General features: G+C 40.1%; 1 protein-coding gene across 2 annotated transcripts in view; it reads right to left on the minus strand.

Annotated features, from left to right (window-relative positions):
* Window positions 1–4009: 4009 nt before the first annotated feature.
* DSCAM (DS cell adhesion molecule) overlaps window positions 4010–16824 on the minus strand; it is a 396804-nt gene continuing 383989 nt past the window's right edge. For both annotated transcript variants that reach the window (XM_060770299.2, XM_060770298.2), the window contains one exon: window positions 4010–5008. In XM_060770299.2, the coding sequence (XP_060626282.2) occupies window positions 4668–5008 (341 nt within the window). In that variant the 3' untranslated portion in view covers window positions 4010–4667. The remainder of the gene's footprint in view (window positions 5009–16824) is intronic.

Consider the following 16824-nt stretch of genomic DNA (forward strand, 5'->3'; position numbering starts at 1 on the left):
TACAATTCCCTTTTCTCTATGTTTTATGTATTTATTTTTGTCCTGTATGTGACAAAAATTGTCTAAGCGTGAAATAAACTAGCATAGCTATGAAATTCTTGAGGTCATCATAAGTCCAGAGTCATCATGAAGACACATTCAGATACTGACTCACAAAAGGAAAACCAGACACAGTGAAACCAATCCTGATCTTTTTTGGATACAACACAGTCTGGCACAGTTGAAAAGAATGCAACTTGATATCAATGAACCTGCGGTGATACTCCAGGTATCTGATATGATTGCCAAATTGGAGAGGGTGAGGATATGGCAGTCCAACAAAGGCCCAGCATGGCTGGAAATAAAGGGAAGACGCAGAGAAATTCAAGATGGCCTATTTGATAAGAATCGTTAGCTTCAAAACTAACAGGAATTATGCACTTGTGAGAGTTTGATATCTCGCATACAGGATTCCGGCCATCATAATTATTTGATTATACATCCAAACTTACACACACACTTACACATCTAACGAAGGCATACTTATTAACAGTAATAGTGATAATCTGTAACTTACAAAGCAAATGTAGTTGTGGTAATACAGAAATAACCTATATTCATGAAACTGGAATTGACAGATAGAATAAAAAGAAAGCATTGGCAAAAAATGCCTCATTGATAATTTTCAACAGTATTTTTAAATTGTTTGTGGTCTGAAAAGTGTAGGACTGAAGCAGGTTTATTGAAATGGTAAAACAAAAAACAGTAAATAAAGAACAACACTAAAAAACAAGGGAGTTCCAGATAAGAAATAATGAGGGCCAGCTAATTACCTCCCAACAAAGGATTCCTCCAGGCAGTAAGCAGCCAGACCTTGAAGCTGCAAGGCCATTAAATGCTAATCAAGGTGGCTAATTATAACATCCACACCTGCCTCAGACAAGAGTTAATTCTCCCACCCTGGACATTCCACAGATATATAAACCCCACTTGCCTTGTTTCCAACAGACCTCATGACCTCTGAGGGTGCCTGCCATAGATGTCGGCAAAATGTCAGGAGAGCATGCTTCTGGAACATGACCATACAGCTCAGAAAACTTACAGCAACCCAAAATTGTGATGATTTGCAGCTCCAAATTAAGAACAATAATAGCAACAGTAATAACTCAAGAAATGACAAACAGATAACATCATACACAGCCTCTCTTTTCACAAAGCTAAATTTATCTCAGAGGTCACTTGCTATGAAGCATTTAGCAAAGACATCTATGCAAAGAAGAGAGAACAGGGAAGTACAGGACAATGTCCCCCCCCCCCCCCCACCTCCAACATGACAATTGTCCACCCATACTGCTTTGTTACCCATTTTAATATGTTGTCCAATCTTTTCCTCAATATATTGTATTTGGTCCCAGCTACACATTTTAATGGCAATTGAAGGCTTCCACCATAATGACATAATGACTTGTGAAGAAAAAAAATTAGTCTCTCTGAACTTCTCCTAATACATATCAACTATTTCAAAGAGAGTGGGTGAGTACAAGAGTAGGAATCTAGCCTTTCAATGGAAAGGAGTATATAGTGTGTGTGGTTTAACAGATTTAAGTAGTTCAAGACCAATACTATAAATGAGCTGACTAAGGAAAAAACTGATTAAAGTAGGAGAAGTCACCAATGATTCTTGCTTAGTCAACCTTTCATGGCGAGCATAATTCTTTTCCTGTAAACGAAGAACTCTACTTTTATATGCAAACAGAACAAACTGTGTTTGGATGGCTTCCCTGCCACTTCTAGTATGGCCCCTAGAAGCCTGCTTTTCTCTACATAAACTGTGCATATTTGTACTCAGAAGTGTGTTCAGGAGTGAAAGAATGGATGAGGACATTGTTCTTCCATGTGTGTGTGGATGAGGACATTGTTCTTCCATATGACCCTTTTCCTTCCCTTAAAAAATATTCCTTTAGTTCCCAAATTTCCTACCATTGCTAAACTCAAAACTTGAATTGAGCATTAGAAATACTTTACACTTAAAAAGAAATGGCAGAATCCTCCAGTACTTCAACAGCTTATTAAAACAGGGTTGCGTGTACTGTATAATGAAGACTTTCCAGGCATTACTGCCTGGCTAACATTTATATGGAAATTATGGACCCTTTCACACTTTGCAGTGATAATGCTATAATTCCAATTTAATTCCCATGGTGACATCTTTTGGAATCATGGGGCTTGTAGTCTGATGAAGTCCTAGAAGTCTCTGGCTGAGAATTCAAAATGAAATTCTAAACTAAATCCCAGGATTCCATAGGATGGAACCATTGTAGTTAAAGGGGAAATTGTATAGTGTCAATCAAGAGCTAGATTAAGGGAATAAGAAATATCTGGCTGTAAGCAAAACAAAAGAAGAAGAATAAAAGAAACTATTTTCAAGAAAAAAATATTTTTAATTTTTTTTGAAGATGTCAGGTATGGACATGATGTATATTCAAAATTATTGCTTTGTTGCTGAAATGTTGTACATTATAACTAGCTGTAATATCTTGATTCTGAAGTTCTTTATTATCACTTTGTTTGAAAGTAAGATAATAATAAAAAACAAAAAGACTGAAATTCTGGAACTGGAGATGTTAAGTTCCATTCAGGTGGAAATATGTCTCCTCACTGCTTTCGGACTTACCTTCTGAATGCAGGCTCCCGTCCTACGGCTATTACATGGTTAGTGGAAAGAAGAAGCACCAAAGGGTGAATCTACATGGATCACATAGCCTAGGGCTGATCTGGAGCGGCAAAAGCTGGATCACCCCTGGAATGGTTTTGATCACCACCTTCCCAGCTGTTGCAGAGATGGGAAGGAGCACTGACTGCTCTGCGGTGCTAATCTGAGTTTGGCCCCAGTAGACTTACCATCCATTCCCATTCTCCTTGTTTCACTGAGTGTGATGTGATGTCATGCCAGGCACTTATCACATGTAATGAATTGGCTGAGATGCCGGAACAACAGGGGAGGCAGAAGGGGAGGATTCACTCCCATCTCTTCTCTCACCTCCATTCTCCAATCACCTTGTCTCTCTGGCCAAGCATCACTCTATGTCAGGCATCCACAAACTGCAGCCCACCAGCTGTTTGGGCCCCCATTCCCATAAGTCCTAGCCAGCTTGTTCAATGGTCATGGAATTCTGGGAGTTGGAGGCCCAAACAGCTGGGGGGGGGGGGAGGAGGCAAGGTTGAGGCTGCCTTTAGGTGATGAGCAATCACCATGAGTCATGTCACACCCACTGGCCACCCCAATGAAAATGAGAGTGGATGGTGAGTACCACATTTTACTGGGCTGCCAAAGCCTGAGGAACACACGTGGCCATGTAATCAGCTGCATGTAGGAATTGACCCAACTATTTAGATGAGTACAAAGTCATATTTTGCTCTGAATTTTATGGGAGGATTCAGACCAAACTGTATCTTTGGTTAACACGTTCAAGACCGCATTAAGCAGCTGTTTATATTAACCCCGCTCACTTCTGTGCATTGTTTACCTGCTACAGAGTTGATTTTCTGACACTTCACATTGTATATGTGCTCAGAGAAGTATTTGGCTATGTGCCTGAAACCAGGTACACAATGACAGTGACAATTTCAGAGGGCCCGTTCACACAGCCCTAAAACTTGGGCTAAAAAACATATTAGGCTAATCTGCTTCAATCTGAAGTAAGATGAGAGCCCATCGAGACAGGAGCCATATTCCAGGCCCTCCTGCACTTTTATTGGCACCGTCCAAACAATTCTCTAGTGTGATGAGGTCCTCACAAGTGTTATACCATGAATTGTCATCTGTTCTGCTGAAATCTTTTGAAACTTCAATTGAAACAGCTCCCTTCTCTCAGAAAGTCCCTGTGCATTTTTGTACCTCTCCAATGGATAAAAAAAATCTGCTTCCAGTTAAGTGAGACAAAGTTAACATTTTACAAAGTTGGCATTATCCAGTGTGAATTGAATACAGCTTAAGTGAAAACAAGGCAAGGCAATGCAGACACACGGATAAAGGCAGAAGACCGTTTTATTTCGCATAGACAAAATGCAAAGAGTGTCTCGTTAAATTAATATAAAAAAAGAAAAGAAATGCAAAAACCCCTCCCTTCCCCACTTCACTGACTCACAGCACTCATCCTAATTAACAATGAATGAAAGAAAGGAAGAAAGGAAGGAAGGTAAAATAAAACTGATTAGGGAAGGACCCATTTTCTAGTTTAAAAAAATTGTGCAAAACATGACAAAAGACTTTTTTTGCCTTCTCAAATAAATATCCCTGTTAAATCCACAAATAGCGTGATTTTTTTTCAAAATTGCTTTCCTCCTTCTTACTTGTGTGTGATGGAACTCCCAGTTTAAAATATTTTTTATTTAGTCCCCATGCACTTTGTAGAAAATCAGTAAAAACACAAAAGCTTGTGAATATCAGAAAAACTGGACTCCCTTTTCCCAAAAAATTCGGGAGACCCAGTTAGATGAAGCTCACACTCAGACAGAAAAAAAGCCAGAGAGTCTTTGCACTGTCTGTAGGTTGCATTTTGTCCCAAATATTTTGGCAATCTTCTTCTTTAATTATAAATATTGGAATTCAATAAAAAAGGTAGCTTTGATTGGATTTTTAAATAATTGTTAAGTATTTACAGCAGCTGTCCAGCTATGCTCTTTTGTTATACCAAGGTGTAGGATTTTGCGTATGGATTGTTTCCTTTCAAGTGGCTCCGAGAGTCCAGAAGAGATTCTTGGGAGCTGCTCATTTTAGCTGCCTGTCCTAACTCAGCTCCTTCCCGCTGAGGTAATGTTGCTACTGCACCAGCTTGCCACGACTGTCCTTCTCTTGTGGATGGAGCTTCCATAGGTATGGGCTCCAAAACTGTTGGGCGTTTCAAGGTCCGGCTTTTTTGAGGTTCCAGACAAGTCTGTCCTAAACCCACGTCTCTGCTTGTGCCTTGAGCACCTCGATTTAACAAAAAGTCCATTCTAAGATACGGTGGCAAATGCATGATGTCACCTGTTCAGGGAAGGGGGAAGACAAAAAGAAATGAAAAGTTATTAGTTATGCTCTTCTAATATGGTAAAGAAAAAGGCAAGAGAAAGAGAGAAGGATTGTATCCACAAACAGTGTCCATCTGATCATATGAAAATCTAGGCCTGTTTGATCAAGAAAAAATTTGTTTCTAAAATCGATTTGTAATTGGGGTGTTTTTTTGTTTCGATATTTAAAATATTTACAAAACTTTCCAAAAAAATCCGTGTCTACCAAGAATGCCTGGAGTTGTGAGGCCACCACACGTTCCAGGACTTTGCCCAAGAAGGGGAGATTGGAAACAGGCCGATAGTTGACGAATTGAGTGGGGTCCAGTGATGGTTTTTTCAACAGCGGTTTTATAACAGCTTGTTTTAAGCTAGCTGGAATTTTGCCTTCCCGAAGGGAGGCATTAACCACCACCTTCACCCACTCGGCCAATCCCCCTCTGGCCTCCTTCAGAAGCCAGGATGGGCAGGGGTCTAGGATGCATGTGGTAGCTCTCATTCCTCCAAGCACCTTGTCCACATCCTCGGGTTGCACCAACTGAAATGAATCCATCAAAACCGGACAAGCAGATGCTCGTGTTACATCCTCAGAGACTGCCGTTAATATGGTATCCAGACCAGAGCGGATCAAAGCGACTTTGTCTGCAAAGAACTGAGCAAAGGCTTCACAGCGAGCTGCCGAGTCATCAGGGCACCCATCCTGCGTGGTGGGTTTTAAAAGGCCTCTGACAACTCGGAACAGTTCAGCCGGACGGTTCTTTGCAGATGCAATAGTGGCTGCAAAGAAAGTCTTCTTTGCAGCTTTTATTGCCGCGGCATATGCCCTTAAAAAGGACACAAACCGTGTTCGATTTGGCTCGCTCGGATCCGAACGCCACACGCTCTCTAGTTCCCTCTTCCTTCGCTTCAACGCTGCCAGCTCCTCAGTGAACCAAGGAGCTGGTTTAACTTGGCTACTTGAGAGGGGACGTTCTGGAGCGATCGTGTCTATTGCCCTAGCCATCTCCCCATTCCAGAGAGCGACCAGGGCATCAACAGGATCACCAACAGAGGTGGCGGGAAATTCCCCAAGAGCCGTCAGGAATCCATCCAGATCCATAAGCCTCCTGGGGCGGACCAGCTTAATGGGTCCTCCACCTCTGCAGAGGTTAGAGGGTGCAGTGAGTCTAAAGCTGACCAGGTGGTGGTCGGTCCATGGCAACGGAGAGATGGACAACTCCTCAACACCGCCACCTTCATCCCATCCCTGGCAGAAAACCAAGTCCAATGTGTGTCCTGCACTGTGGGTGGGGCCAGATACCTGTTGGGACAGCCCCATGGTTGCCATGGCAGACATGAAGTCCTGAGCCGCTCCCAATAAAGTGGCCTCGGCATGGACATTGATGTCCCCCAGTACAAGCAGCCGTTGGGACTCCAATGCCAGGTCTGAGACCACCCCTGCTAGCTCAGGCAGGGAGACTGTAGTGCAGCGAGGTGGACGGTACACTAACAGAATCCCTATTCTGTCCCGGTCACCCACCCTCAGGTGGACGCATTCATAATTTGTTGACTGCGGGATGGGGCCCCTGGTCAGAGGGATGGAATCTCTATAGACCACCGCAACCCCGCCTCCCCGCCCTCCGGATCTCGGTTGGTGCTGCACAGAGAAACCTGGTGGGCAAATCTGGGTTAAATTCACGCCTCCAGCTTCATCCAACCAGGTCTCTGTGATGCACGCCAGATCTGCCCGTTCATCCAGGATTAAATCCTGGATGAAAGTTGTTTTGCCATTGACAGATCTGGCGTTCAACAGCACCACCTTCAATTCGGAGGGACCGCCATCCTGGTTACACCAACTTACCACATCAGGAGACCGGTTTGGAATTACTAATGTTGATCTACATTCCCTAGGCCGAATTAAAGGTCTCCCTTTCCCGTATCTCCCCCTCCCCACCACGACTTCTATGGGGGCTCCCCGGCCGACGGAACACCCTCCCTCCTCCATGACGCTGTCAACATCCATAGCTTCAACCCATGCTTCACTGCCAAAACTGCGCCCATATAAACCTGCAGTACACAAAAGGTTTTAAGAACAAGTTTCCAATAATGATTCAGTTCCACCAGTCATATTTTTTTTAAATAGACAGACATTGAGACTGGGGTGTGCCATAAATAGAAGTCTTTAGATAGCAGGTTGAACTAAACACATCACGCTAAGTTTTCCTTTACTGTCCAAACTAAGAAAACAAAAAGGTTGCCCAGTAGTTTGAAGGTAAAGCAGATTCTTCAACTTGGCTTTTAAAATAATAACTGTGCTATTGTTACTTAAAAGACAAACAGTTCTTATTCTATTTCTGATTTAAAGTCATAGAGAGAAAAACATTCAGAGGCTTGGAGAGAATCTCTGTTTATTCCTGCAGGATTTGTTTGGCACCATATGCTTTATTGTAGCAAAGTTTCCAACACAGATGCATGGTGCACTATTTTTAGCATGGTGTTTGCTTCTTGTCTAGGGAATAGACTAGCACACTGTAGCATTTACATAAGGCTACCAATTGGAAATAGAACGGTAAGTGCCAGAGGGTCTTACAATTGCCAATTCATATTTCACAAATTCTTTTCACCCAGAACATTTGGATGCATACAACTCAGTTCAACTGAAATGAAAACAAAGGCACTGTGAGGACAAAAGGAGACCAGGATGCTAAGGAAGAAAGGCCAGAGGTGACACCAACATGCTGAGGGCATGTTCCATGAAGGGTCTCTATTTTTCTTTCAGAAAAACGGGGAAGAGTAAGAGTAGAATATCTGTAAAATGTGGGCCTTAATGTAGATTTAATATTCAGTGCTATCTTTGTGGAGTTTTGAGAGCTGTAGTTCCTTGAGAAAAACCAGGGTTTTTCATAATACCTTTCCCACAAATTGTAGTTTCCAGGTGCCTTAAGCCACAAGAGATATAAATCTGAGATCATTGTGTGATTTACTCTTATACTGCATTAGTACAACACCATTTCTAGCAACTATCCGCAATTGTACGCCAGAAGAGGACATATGAATTAGGTGAGGAGATGTCATGCTATACTTTTTGTCTTGTATATGATTTTGTTTCACTTTTAGCCATTCCACACCTCAGTCATCAAATTTCTCATCATTTGTCAGAGTGATTCTTGAGATATAGTGTATCCATGGAAAACGCACAACTTTTTTCTTTTTAAAATAAAACCTTATAAATAATTACATGCTCCTTATATGGATTTAGACTGCCATGCACAAGTAGGGGAATATTACATTTTCCCTAGACTCCTGTTTTCCTAAGCAAATAAATTGTTATCATTTATATGGCAAAGTTTCCATTGAAGAGCTCCTTGGGCATGGACTCTTTTTCCAGAACATAGTCTTGAAATGTGTTCGCGCTTTACACACATATATGTGCACACACATGCATATGCACAAATATAGTGTGGTTTTTTTTATTGGACTAGGAATCTGGGAATCCAGGGGTCAAATTTCCATTCAACCATGGAAACCCACCAGTGAGCAAATCATACTCTCTCGACCTAGGAGGAATGCAATTGTGACCTTGCTCCCACCTTAAACAGACCTTGCCAGGAACATCCCAAGATAGACTTGCCTTAGGCTCTCCATAAGCTGGAAATTACACACACATTCCTCAATTGTTAGGTGCATCTCTTATTTCTCATGTATTATTTCAATAACATACTCTCTGCAACTGTGCTGACACCACCAAGAGCTGCCCCTTGTGACATCATTCTTGTAACATTTCCAAAGTTCATCTCCTGAGACATCACAAGGGCTTGTTCCTAGTTTCCAGGGCCTGGCTCTGGAGCTAGCAGTCCTGACCTGACAATAATAATAACAACTTGATTCTTATATCTTGCCACCATCTCCCCAAAGGGTCTTGGGGTGGCTTACAGATGGCACAAGGTGCCTAAAAACAAAAAAGTGAACACAATGTAAAATACAAAAAAATAAAACATAGGCAGAAATAAAAAAACATTAGTTTAGACTCAACCTTACTCTACTGACAACAGTGGAGGTTCTGCTCCCATTTTGGCTACCGAACAGCAGAGAGGGTTTCAGGAAAACAAAGAACTGGGCAGTGAGGTTTGAACTTCTCCTATTAGTGTATGATGGCTCTTATCCAGCACTTATAGATACTTATAAGTAAACGGGTGCTCTGCTACCTGCTATGTGTTTAGCTTATTGTACAGTTCATTCATATCTGCAATGATTATAATCTGAAATGATTATAATAGGCTGTATTCTTGTATCTAATGTTCTGGCTTCTTTCATCCAGGTGGTATATTTTGAGCAGTACTCTTATGACTACTACCTGAAAGTACAATGCTTGTTATATTTCAGGCTGGACAAAGGGCTTCTATTTCATAATCGTTATATATATATATATAAGTCAGAACATGTCTGCTCCACAATGGCTCTTGCTAGGTTAAGTGGGCTTTTGCGATGTCACTGGATTTTGGCTGTTGCTAGGTGAAGTAGCCCTCTGTGATGTCACTGGGAAAGAAAGATTACATGTTTATGAGGTGAAGGGAGGGAGTGAGAAAGGAAAGACCCATGGAGACATTGTGAGGTAGGCCCTCTCAGAGCTGGAGAAGGGAGAAAGAAGAGGGGAAGGAAGGAAGGAAAGAAAGGAGTGGAGGAGGGAAGAAGGCAAGGAGGTAGGCAAATGAAAGGAAAAAGGCGTGAGGGGAGGAAAAGCAAAAGAAGGAAATAAAGCAAAGGGGCAGCAGCCCCTCTGATATCCAGGCAACATTAGATATAAAACAAGATTCATATCCTTGAAGCTCCTATGTGTTGCATACGAGAATGTTTTCAAGTGCAAAGGAGCAAAGCCTGCTAAAAACAGGTAATCCTTATGTGTAGAAGTGTACAGGTAGATGCTGCAATTCTTTCCGTCTTGGTATTTATGGATGATGCATCAGGGCTGAGTCAAAAGACTATTTATAGGTGACACATCCTTATCTCTCCCCCTCCCATCTTGGTGGATGTTGATGTGAGAATTAGAGCCATCTAGTGGAATGAAGCGGGTTTTAAATATGGTGGCAGGGGTGACTCTATGTCCATCCCACATCTGACTATGATAGTCTAGCTGGCATTTTGAGACTACACTTTAATATTCTATTCATGAGGATCTGTTTTATTTATTTTTATTTTTTAAGATGGTGATTGTAGGCATAACTGTGGGAGAAACATGGCAAATCTTCAATCCTAATAATTGAAAAGATAACCAGTTACTCTATAAGTACAATTTGTCCAATCTTCCTATAGGACAATGCAGCCAAGTGATAACATTTCCAGGCAAAGCTTTAAGTAATAAGATGCTTCACTGGCTTTGATGCTCTAATTACGTCTTTTCAATGCTGTGTGTGCTTTATTAGCAATGAAAGGAGATCTTTCAACTCAAGAGTACTGAAAATGAGTGGGCTTAATATTTCATGAACTGAGGCTTAATTACTACAAAAGCTATTCAGTAGTGATACTTTTCTAATATCGTTTAAAACAACAGAGGTTTCTGTTTGGATAAGAAAAGCAAGGGCAGCATTAATCAGTCACTTAGAACTAAGTTTTGTGTTATGCTTCAGGCTTTATCCTCACTCTTAGTTTAATGATTGTTTCCACTGAAAAAAAAAGTTGAATGCAGGCAATGGATTGCTTTCTAGCCCCCAGATTTTGTCCTGTTTTAGTCCAAAAATGGAGAAGCAAAACGGGAAAGTTAAGGAAGGAGAAAGAATTAATACAGGATTTCTCCTTAATAGCATTCTTCTGAGATGCACATTTATTCTCAATGGGATGCTACTGATAAACTTCTCCCACTCTAGGTGTTGTGCCTGCACTGAAACCTGTACTAACATCAACAAACTATCAAGAGTTAACATCTAGGTAGAGTAATTCCCTTTGGGGAACGGTTCTTGAAATAGTCAAATATCTCACTGAGAACAAGTCCAACCACTGCAAGATTTTTCCTAATTTAAAACTTTTTTGCAACCCCCCTCCATTTGCAGAAAAAAAACTTGGGAATTCAAATTAAAACTCAACACTTTTTTGGAGGAAAAACACCAATGTATGTTGCACAAAATACTCATATTTTCTGAGAAAATATGTTTTTTCACAATGAGCAATTTGCGAACAAGTTTTTGTGGAATTTTTCTTTGCAAAAATGTCCCAAAATATGAAGAAAAATCCACAAAATGTGGAAAAGCTCTTACTATATTGCCCAGAGGAAAGAAAACATTTGAAATCATTAGTTCTTGCATTCAATTACAAAATTTACACCCCATATAATAGCACAATCAGCTCTTGTTTCATAGCTGATACTGAGGAGGGTGTATTTGAGCTGAGTTCCAAGACAGAGGATACCTAGTTTGAGGACCTCATCACATGAAATCAGGGAAAAGCGGGGAAAGTGGGGAAAAGCAGAGGGAACCATCTTTCTTTCATTCCCTACCATCAGGTCCCGTGCATTTTCTTTTTTAGAGATGGAAGCCACCACATATCCTTTCCCCACTTCTAGCCTGCTTCTCCCATTGGGAGTTGGCTAGCACCCAACTCTTGACAGTGCAATTTTCCCTCCATTTCTCTGAGCTTCTTCAACCAAGTCCCACGAGCAACCACTGGAAGTGGTCTTGCATTATGTGATGGCTTCTGTGGGACTCCATTTCAGCAACGCAGAGAAACTGAGCAAAGACTGCATCTGATGAGGTCTTGGGTATAGTATATTTGCCTGACTGAAATTTTAACCCAAACCTAGTCCATTAAAATACAAACAAGGTTTCTTCTGTACTCAAATTAACTCTAGTGGTAAATAAGCTTTCTTTGACATTTTGCATTATTAAAGAATTCCCATTCAGTATATGCAAGCATCAGCAGACTAGTAAAATATACATCCATGGGTGATAAGTTTAATATGTTTTTTCTCCTTTATGAAGTGACTGGAAGATTGGTTTCAGCGTGTCCTCTTAAAAATACATGAACTAGCTTGTGTGATGAAACTAGGATGGGAACTGAGCTTGTTGTATATTGCATATTGTTCTATCTCTTCTATCATTCTTTCATGATTTATTAACAACATTTCAAGTTTATATTGATTTTGCACAGGAAAGTTCATTTCACGAGTTTCTGCAACTTTGATGCTACATTAATATTGAAGTATAAAATAATCTGTTAAGGCATTGGAATGGACAGAGCTGTATATACAAATGTCCATGAATGCTAGTGTGGATATTAGACTGTTTCCAACCATAGCCACCTCTTAAATATTTGGCTTGAGATGGTGAAATAACACATTTAACAGGATTTTAAATGTACCTTTAATGTCCTCCGATACTTCCTTACTGCAGGACAATAAGGTAGTCCCACTTTAAGTAAGAAAACAGGAGAAAACATTTCTAGTGCTAGAATTAGTAGCTTCACTTGAATGTTTTCAGCATGTCTCATCATATCACTGCCAATCCTCTGCTAGCTGTTCTTTTGGTGGGTGCATGAACAGGCCATGGCCTACATAGCTTTCAATATTCTTATATGACCTATTTAGACTGCTGCTAACTGCCCAGCCAACCTAGGATTTGAGTAGGTGGTGTTTCATTGGGAAAGGCTACAGAAACCAGGGAGACAGGAAGATTAATCCCCTGCTTTTAAACATGTCATAGCATCTATTACGTTTCCAAGCTCTCTGGGTCTAACACCTCTCAGTGTGAAGGTACTATCTGGAAAGAAAAGTTTTAGACTGATATCCTGTTAGTGACATAGGCAGGGATAACTGAAAGTTATGCTATATATTGAACATTTTGGATCTTGGCAGATAAAGGAATTTATTGTTTCCATCCTCTACAACTTTCTCCATGAGCCATTTTACCTGTTTCCTGGTTGGCGGAAAGGTAAGGAGAAAGATAGCCAGTTGGCTCTATTCTTGCACCCCCTCTTCAAGAACAAAAAGACACCCTGTGGACTTTCCAATTGTTCTCCAGAGGTTTAGGAAGATGGCATCACATTTCTGCAGGTGGCTACCCTTATATGGAAACACCTTTTTTTTAAAATAGCACTCTTTGCTATTTAAGGTATAATCCAGGCCCCGGGGGGGGGGGGGGGAATCCAAATTAGGAAATATATTGCCATAGTTGGTCATTTCCTCTATCAGGTATGTCACAGTGTGAAAGACAGTCTTTCTTATAAAGCAATGATAAAATGTGTGAATGTTCTTTACACTCTGACTCTTGTCTCATCCCTGTCATGGTGCAGTGACCTGGTAGTTCAAAATACAGAAATCCTTTTGGATACAACATTTTAGTTCTTTTCTTGGCTGCCTGAATCTTACTGCAAATCTAATTTCAAACTGTGACTAAGAACTTTCTCAGCAACTGGTGCTGAATACTATTCAGTTTCTTGATCTTCTTTCTGCCCCTTTTTGTACTATTTAAGCTAAAATCTGAGATGGAAATCATATGGTACTTCAGATGTTGTTGGACTGAAACCCTCACCATCTATCGCCATTAATTAGGCTGCTAGAGATGGTAGGAGTTGTAGTTCAAAAACTTATGGAAGGCCATTCCTAAGCTAGAGGCTAGTTTAAGTTCTGCTTTTAAGACTGGTTTCTAGTTCTTGGATAGTATTGTATTTTTCCTCTAATGGTTGGTTCATAAAAACTATTTTTTATTAATTTCTGAATTAGAATCACATAAACAAGCTTAACTTATGACCTGGCATATACAAAAGCAGTCAGAAGCAGCACTTTTCTCAACTGCAATCAGAGGCAATGCTGGCTCAGATCATGTTCAGCCACTTCACATATCGTATTATCTACACGGATGCACAGCCAAAAGCAATCAGAAGGAACAACTCACATGCAGATAAAAATGTTATGCATCATATTGCTGTTAAACATTATAAGCATCTACAGGATTGTTGGCTCCTCTGTGGTTTTTTGCACAATGTTCTGTGCAATCATCTTATCTTATATCAATGTCTACCAAATATCTTACATCAATGTCTTATCTTACATCAATGTCTACCATCTCTACCAAATGACACCCTACCACAGTAGTTATCTGTGTAGTTGTTGTTAGCCACTATCAAGTTGACTTTGACTTGTGGCAATCCTGTGAACAAGAGACCTTCAATCTGTTCTATCATCAACTGCCTTGCTTGGGTCTTGTAGCTTCAGGGCCACAGCTACTTTGATGGAACCTTTATTTATTTATTTATTTATTTATTTATTTATTATTTGAACTTATATGCCGCCACTCCCCTGGGGCTCGGAGTGGCTTACAAGAATGGCTAAAATCTAACAAATTTAAAGGCAATTTAAAACAATTTAAAAACAGCAATATCAAACATTAAAAGCCTGTCGAAACAGGTATGTCTTACATGCCCTGCGGAAAGCTGGTAAGTCCCGCAAGGCACGGACTTCAGGTGGCAGAGTATTCCAGAGTGATGGTGCCATGGCTGTGAAGGCTCTGCGTCTGGTTGCTGTTAGACGCAAGGTCTTGACACTGGGGACTTCCAATAGATCTTGGTCCTCAGAACGGAGGGATCGCTGGGGTTGGTAGGGGGTGGTCTTCCTCTTATCCTGTTTTCTTCTACCTTACTAACCATTATTATCTTTTTGAATGAGTCACATATTCTCACACTATGTCCAAAAGTAGTCATAAGTATATGGTGGCATTCTTTTGAGAATCTGCACTGTTCAGAATCTATACTATTATTAAGAAGTTTGTCACATCACACTGGGAATAGATTTTTGGGGATATGCTTGCCTAAATGGTGAAGTTATAGTGAACTGTGTGGAGATATACCATACTACCAATACTTGTTTTCAAAAGATCTTGTTCCAGGCTCATAATCAACTGATGTGATCTAGCCTCGACAAATGGCTAAAAATCTAAATTATATCTGTAATGGCACTGAAAACAAGCAACGCCTGACAACATCTATTTTGGTATAGGTAACCACTGTGAGAATATTATAAGCTACGAAATATTCAAAGTCCAAAATTTAGCATACCTTGGTGTGTCTTTCTTGATAAGTATGTTTATTAAGAAGTTATAAGTATAAAGAAGTTTGGGAGTGCTTTGAATGCGATTTTCCTGATCCTTGGCAAGGGGTTGGACTGGATGGCCCATGAGGTCTCTTCCAACTCTATGCTTCTATGATTCTATTATAAGAAATAAATATCCTTAAATGATCAGATTTCACTCATTTTGATATTTTGTTTTGCATTAGGTTTGATCATTAATCCACCAGAAATTCTTCTTTACACTGAAAACTAACTTCAAGGACCAAGTGATGGGGATAACAGGAGAGTTTATGATTATGACCGACAGGACTTTCAGAGAGCTGGCAGTTCCCCTGACTACATGCCTCCCACAGGCTTTACTGTTACTTGAGCTCAAGCGCAACCTGACAATCCTTTGTGGGGTTCCTGACAGCACTGTTTTATCTTAACCCTTCCATCCAATTTGCACATTAGCTGCTTTTGGCAGGTTCTGAAGGAAGGAATTAATAAAATGCCATATAGCTTCTGGCCATCAGCAGCTCCACAGATGGCAACTGTGGTTGGCTTTTTGCCTTTCATCCCACAGATCCAACTTGCAGGACAAAATTCCAATTTGCTTGTTCCGTGAAATAGCCCCAAGGAATTTTGGTTTGTATTTCTCAAGGTTGTGTACTAAAGTTGTGCTTGTTAGCTTGCATATTATATTACCTAGATTTGTCATGCAGACTGGTACCTATCCTATTCCTGTCATTAAGGAGTTTATGTTGCACTCAAACTAAATTCCTAACAAAGGTTCACAGAATAATGAAAGTAGTGAACACTGAAGGGGAAAGACCTGTAACTGACCCATAAAAAGAGGAAGCATCAGATACCATTTCCATGAAAACAATTGGTTCTAGTTACATCAAACAGATTACTAAAATATGTCACAAATCAATAAAAACATACAATAAGTATGGACAAAGGGACATGGCAGGGACTGGTTAGACTAGGTACTTAGTCAAACTCTGGTAAAGGTTAAAAATATATTTGGATTTTTATCTCAATTGCAATTATGGTGCTAAAACTACTTTTGTCCAATATGGACAATTTGAGGGCATTATTGTGGAATGACTAAATGCAGTATAGATTTTAGATATAGGAACTCATTACTTTGTCACTGATTTAGCATTGTAGCTGAAGAAGCAGCAATATGCAGCATATTTTGTATGATACAGAAAACCAAAGAAATAAAACTGATTAGAATTTCAAAGCCCACACTAAATTGTTAAACACTTGGCCTTGAAAAGGATCTTATAAAGTAAAATCCTATTAAGCACATCTGCACATTACATTTGTAAACCTGAAGGAAAGGTAAGAAAATGCTACATAAATTACACAAGGAATGGTTTAAAATTATATTAAATATAACATTAAGAGGAAAAGGAAATGCCTTTGAAAGAAAATAGTATTTCTGTCAAAACAAACATTAGTGTTTGTGAAATAATGACAAAGTAATTCTGTTCTGCCAAAGTAATAGTTAACGTGTATATGTGCTCTTCCTTTACATTAACTCATTCATAAATAACAGCTATAAAGTTATTTATAATTGCTGAATTGAGTCATTAGTTATCTTGTGGCACTGATTTAATATGGTGTTTACATTCAAGCTATGCTGAATATTAGATAATGTATCAAAACGCTTGCACAGCACCTATAAAATGGAAAATATTTTATGTTGATACCTTTATTAACTCCAGCAAAGGATCACCGCCTTGTCGGGGCGCTGGAGCTTGAGCACCTCA

This window comes from Anolis sagrei, chromosome 3 (assembly GCF_037176765.1).
Source record: "Anolis sagrei isolate rAnoSag1 chromosome 3, rAnoSag1.mat, whole genome shotgun sequence".
Classification (NCBI taxonomy): Eukaryota; Metazoa; Chordata; class Lepidosauria; order Squamata; family Dactyloidae; genus Anolis; species Anolis sagrei.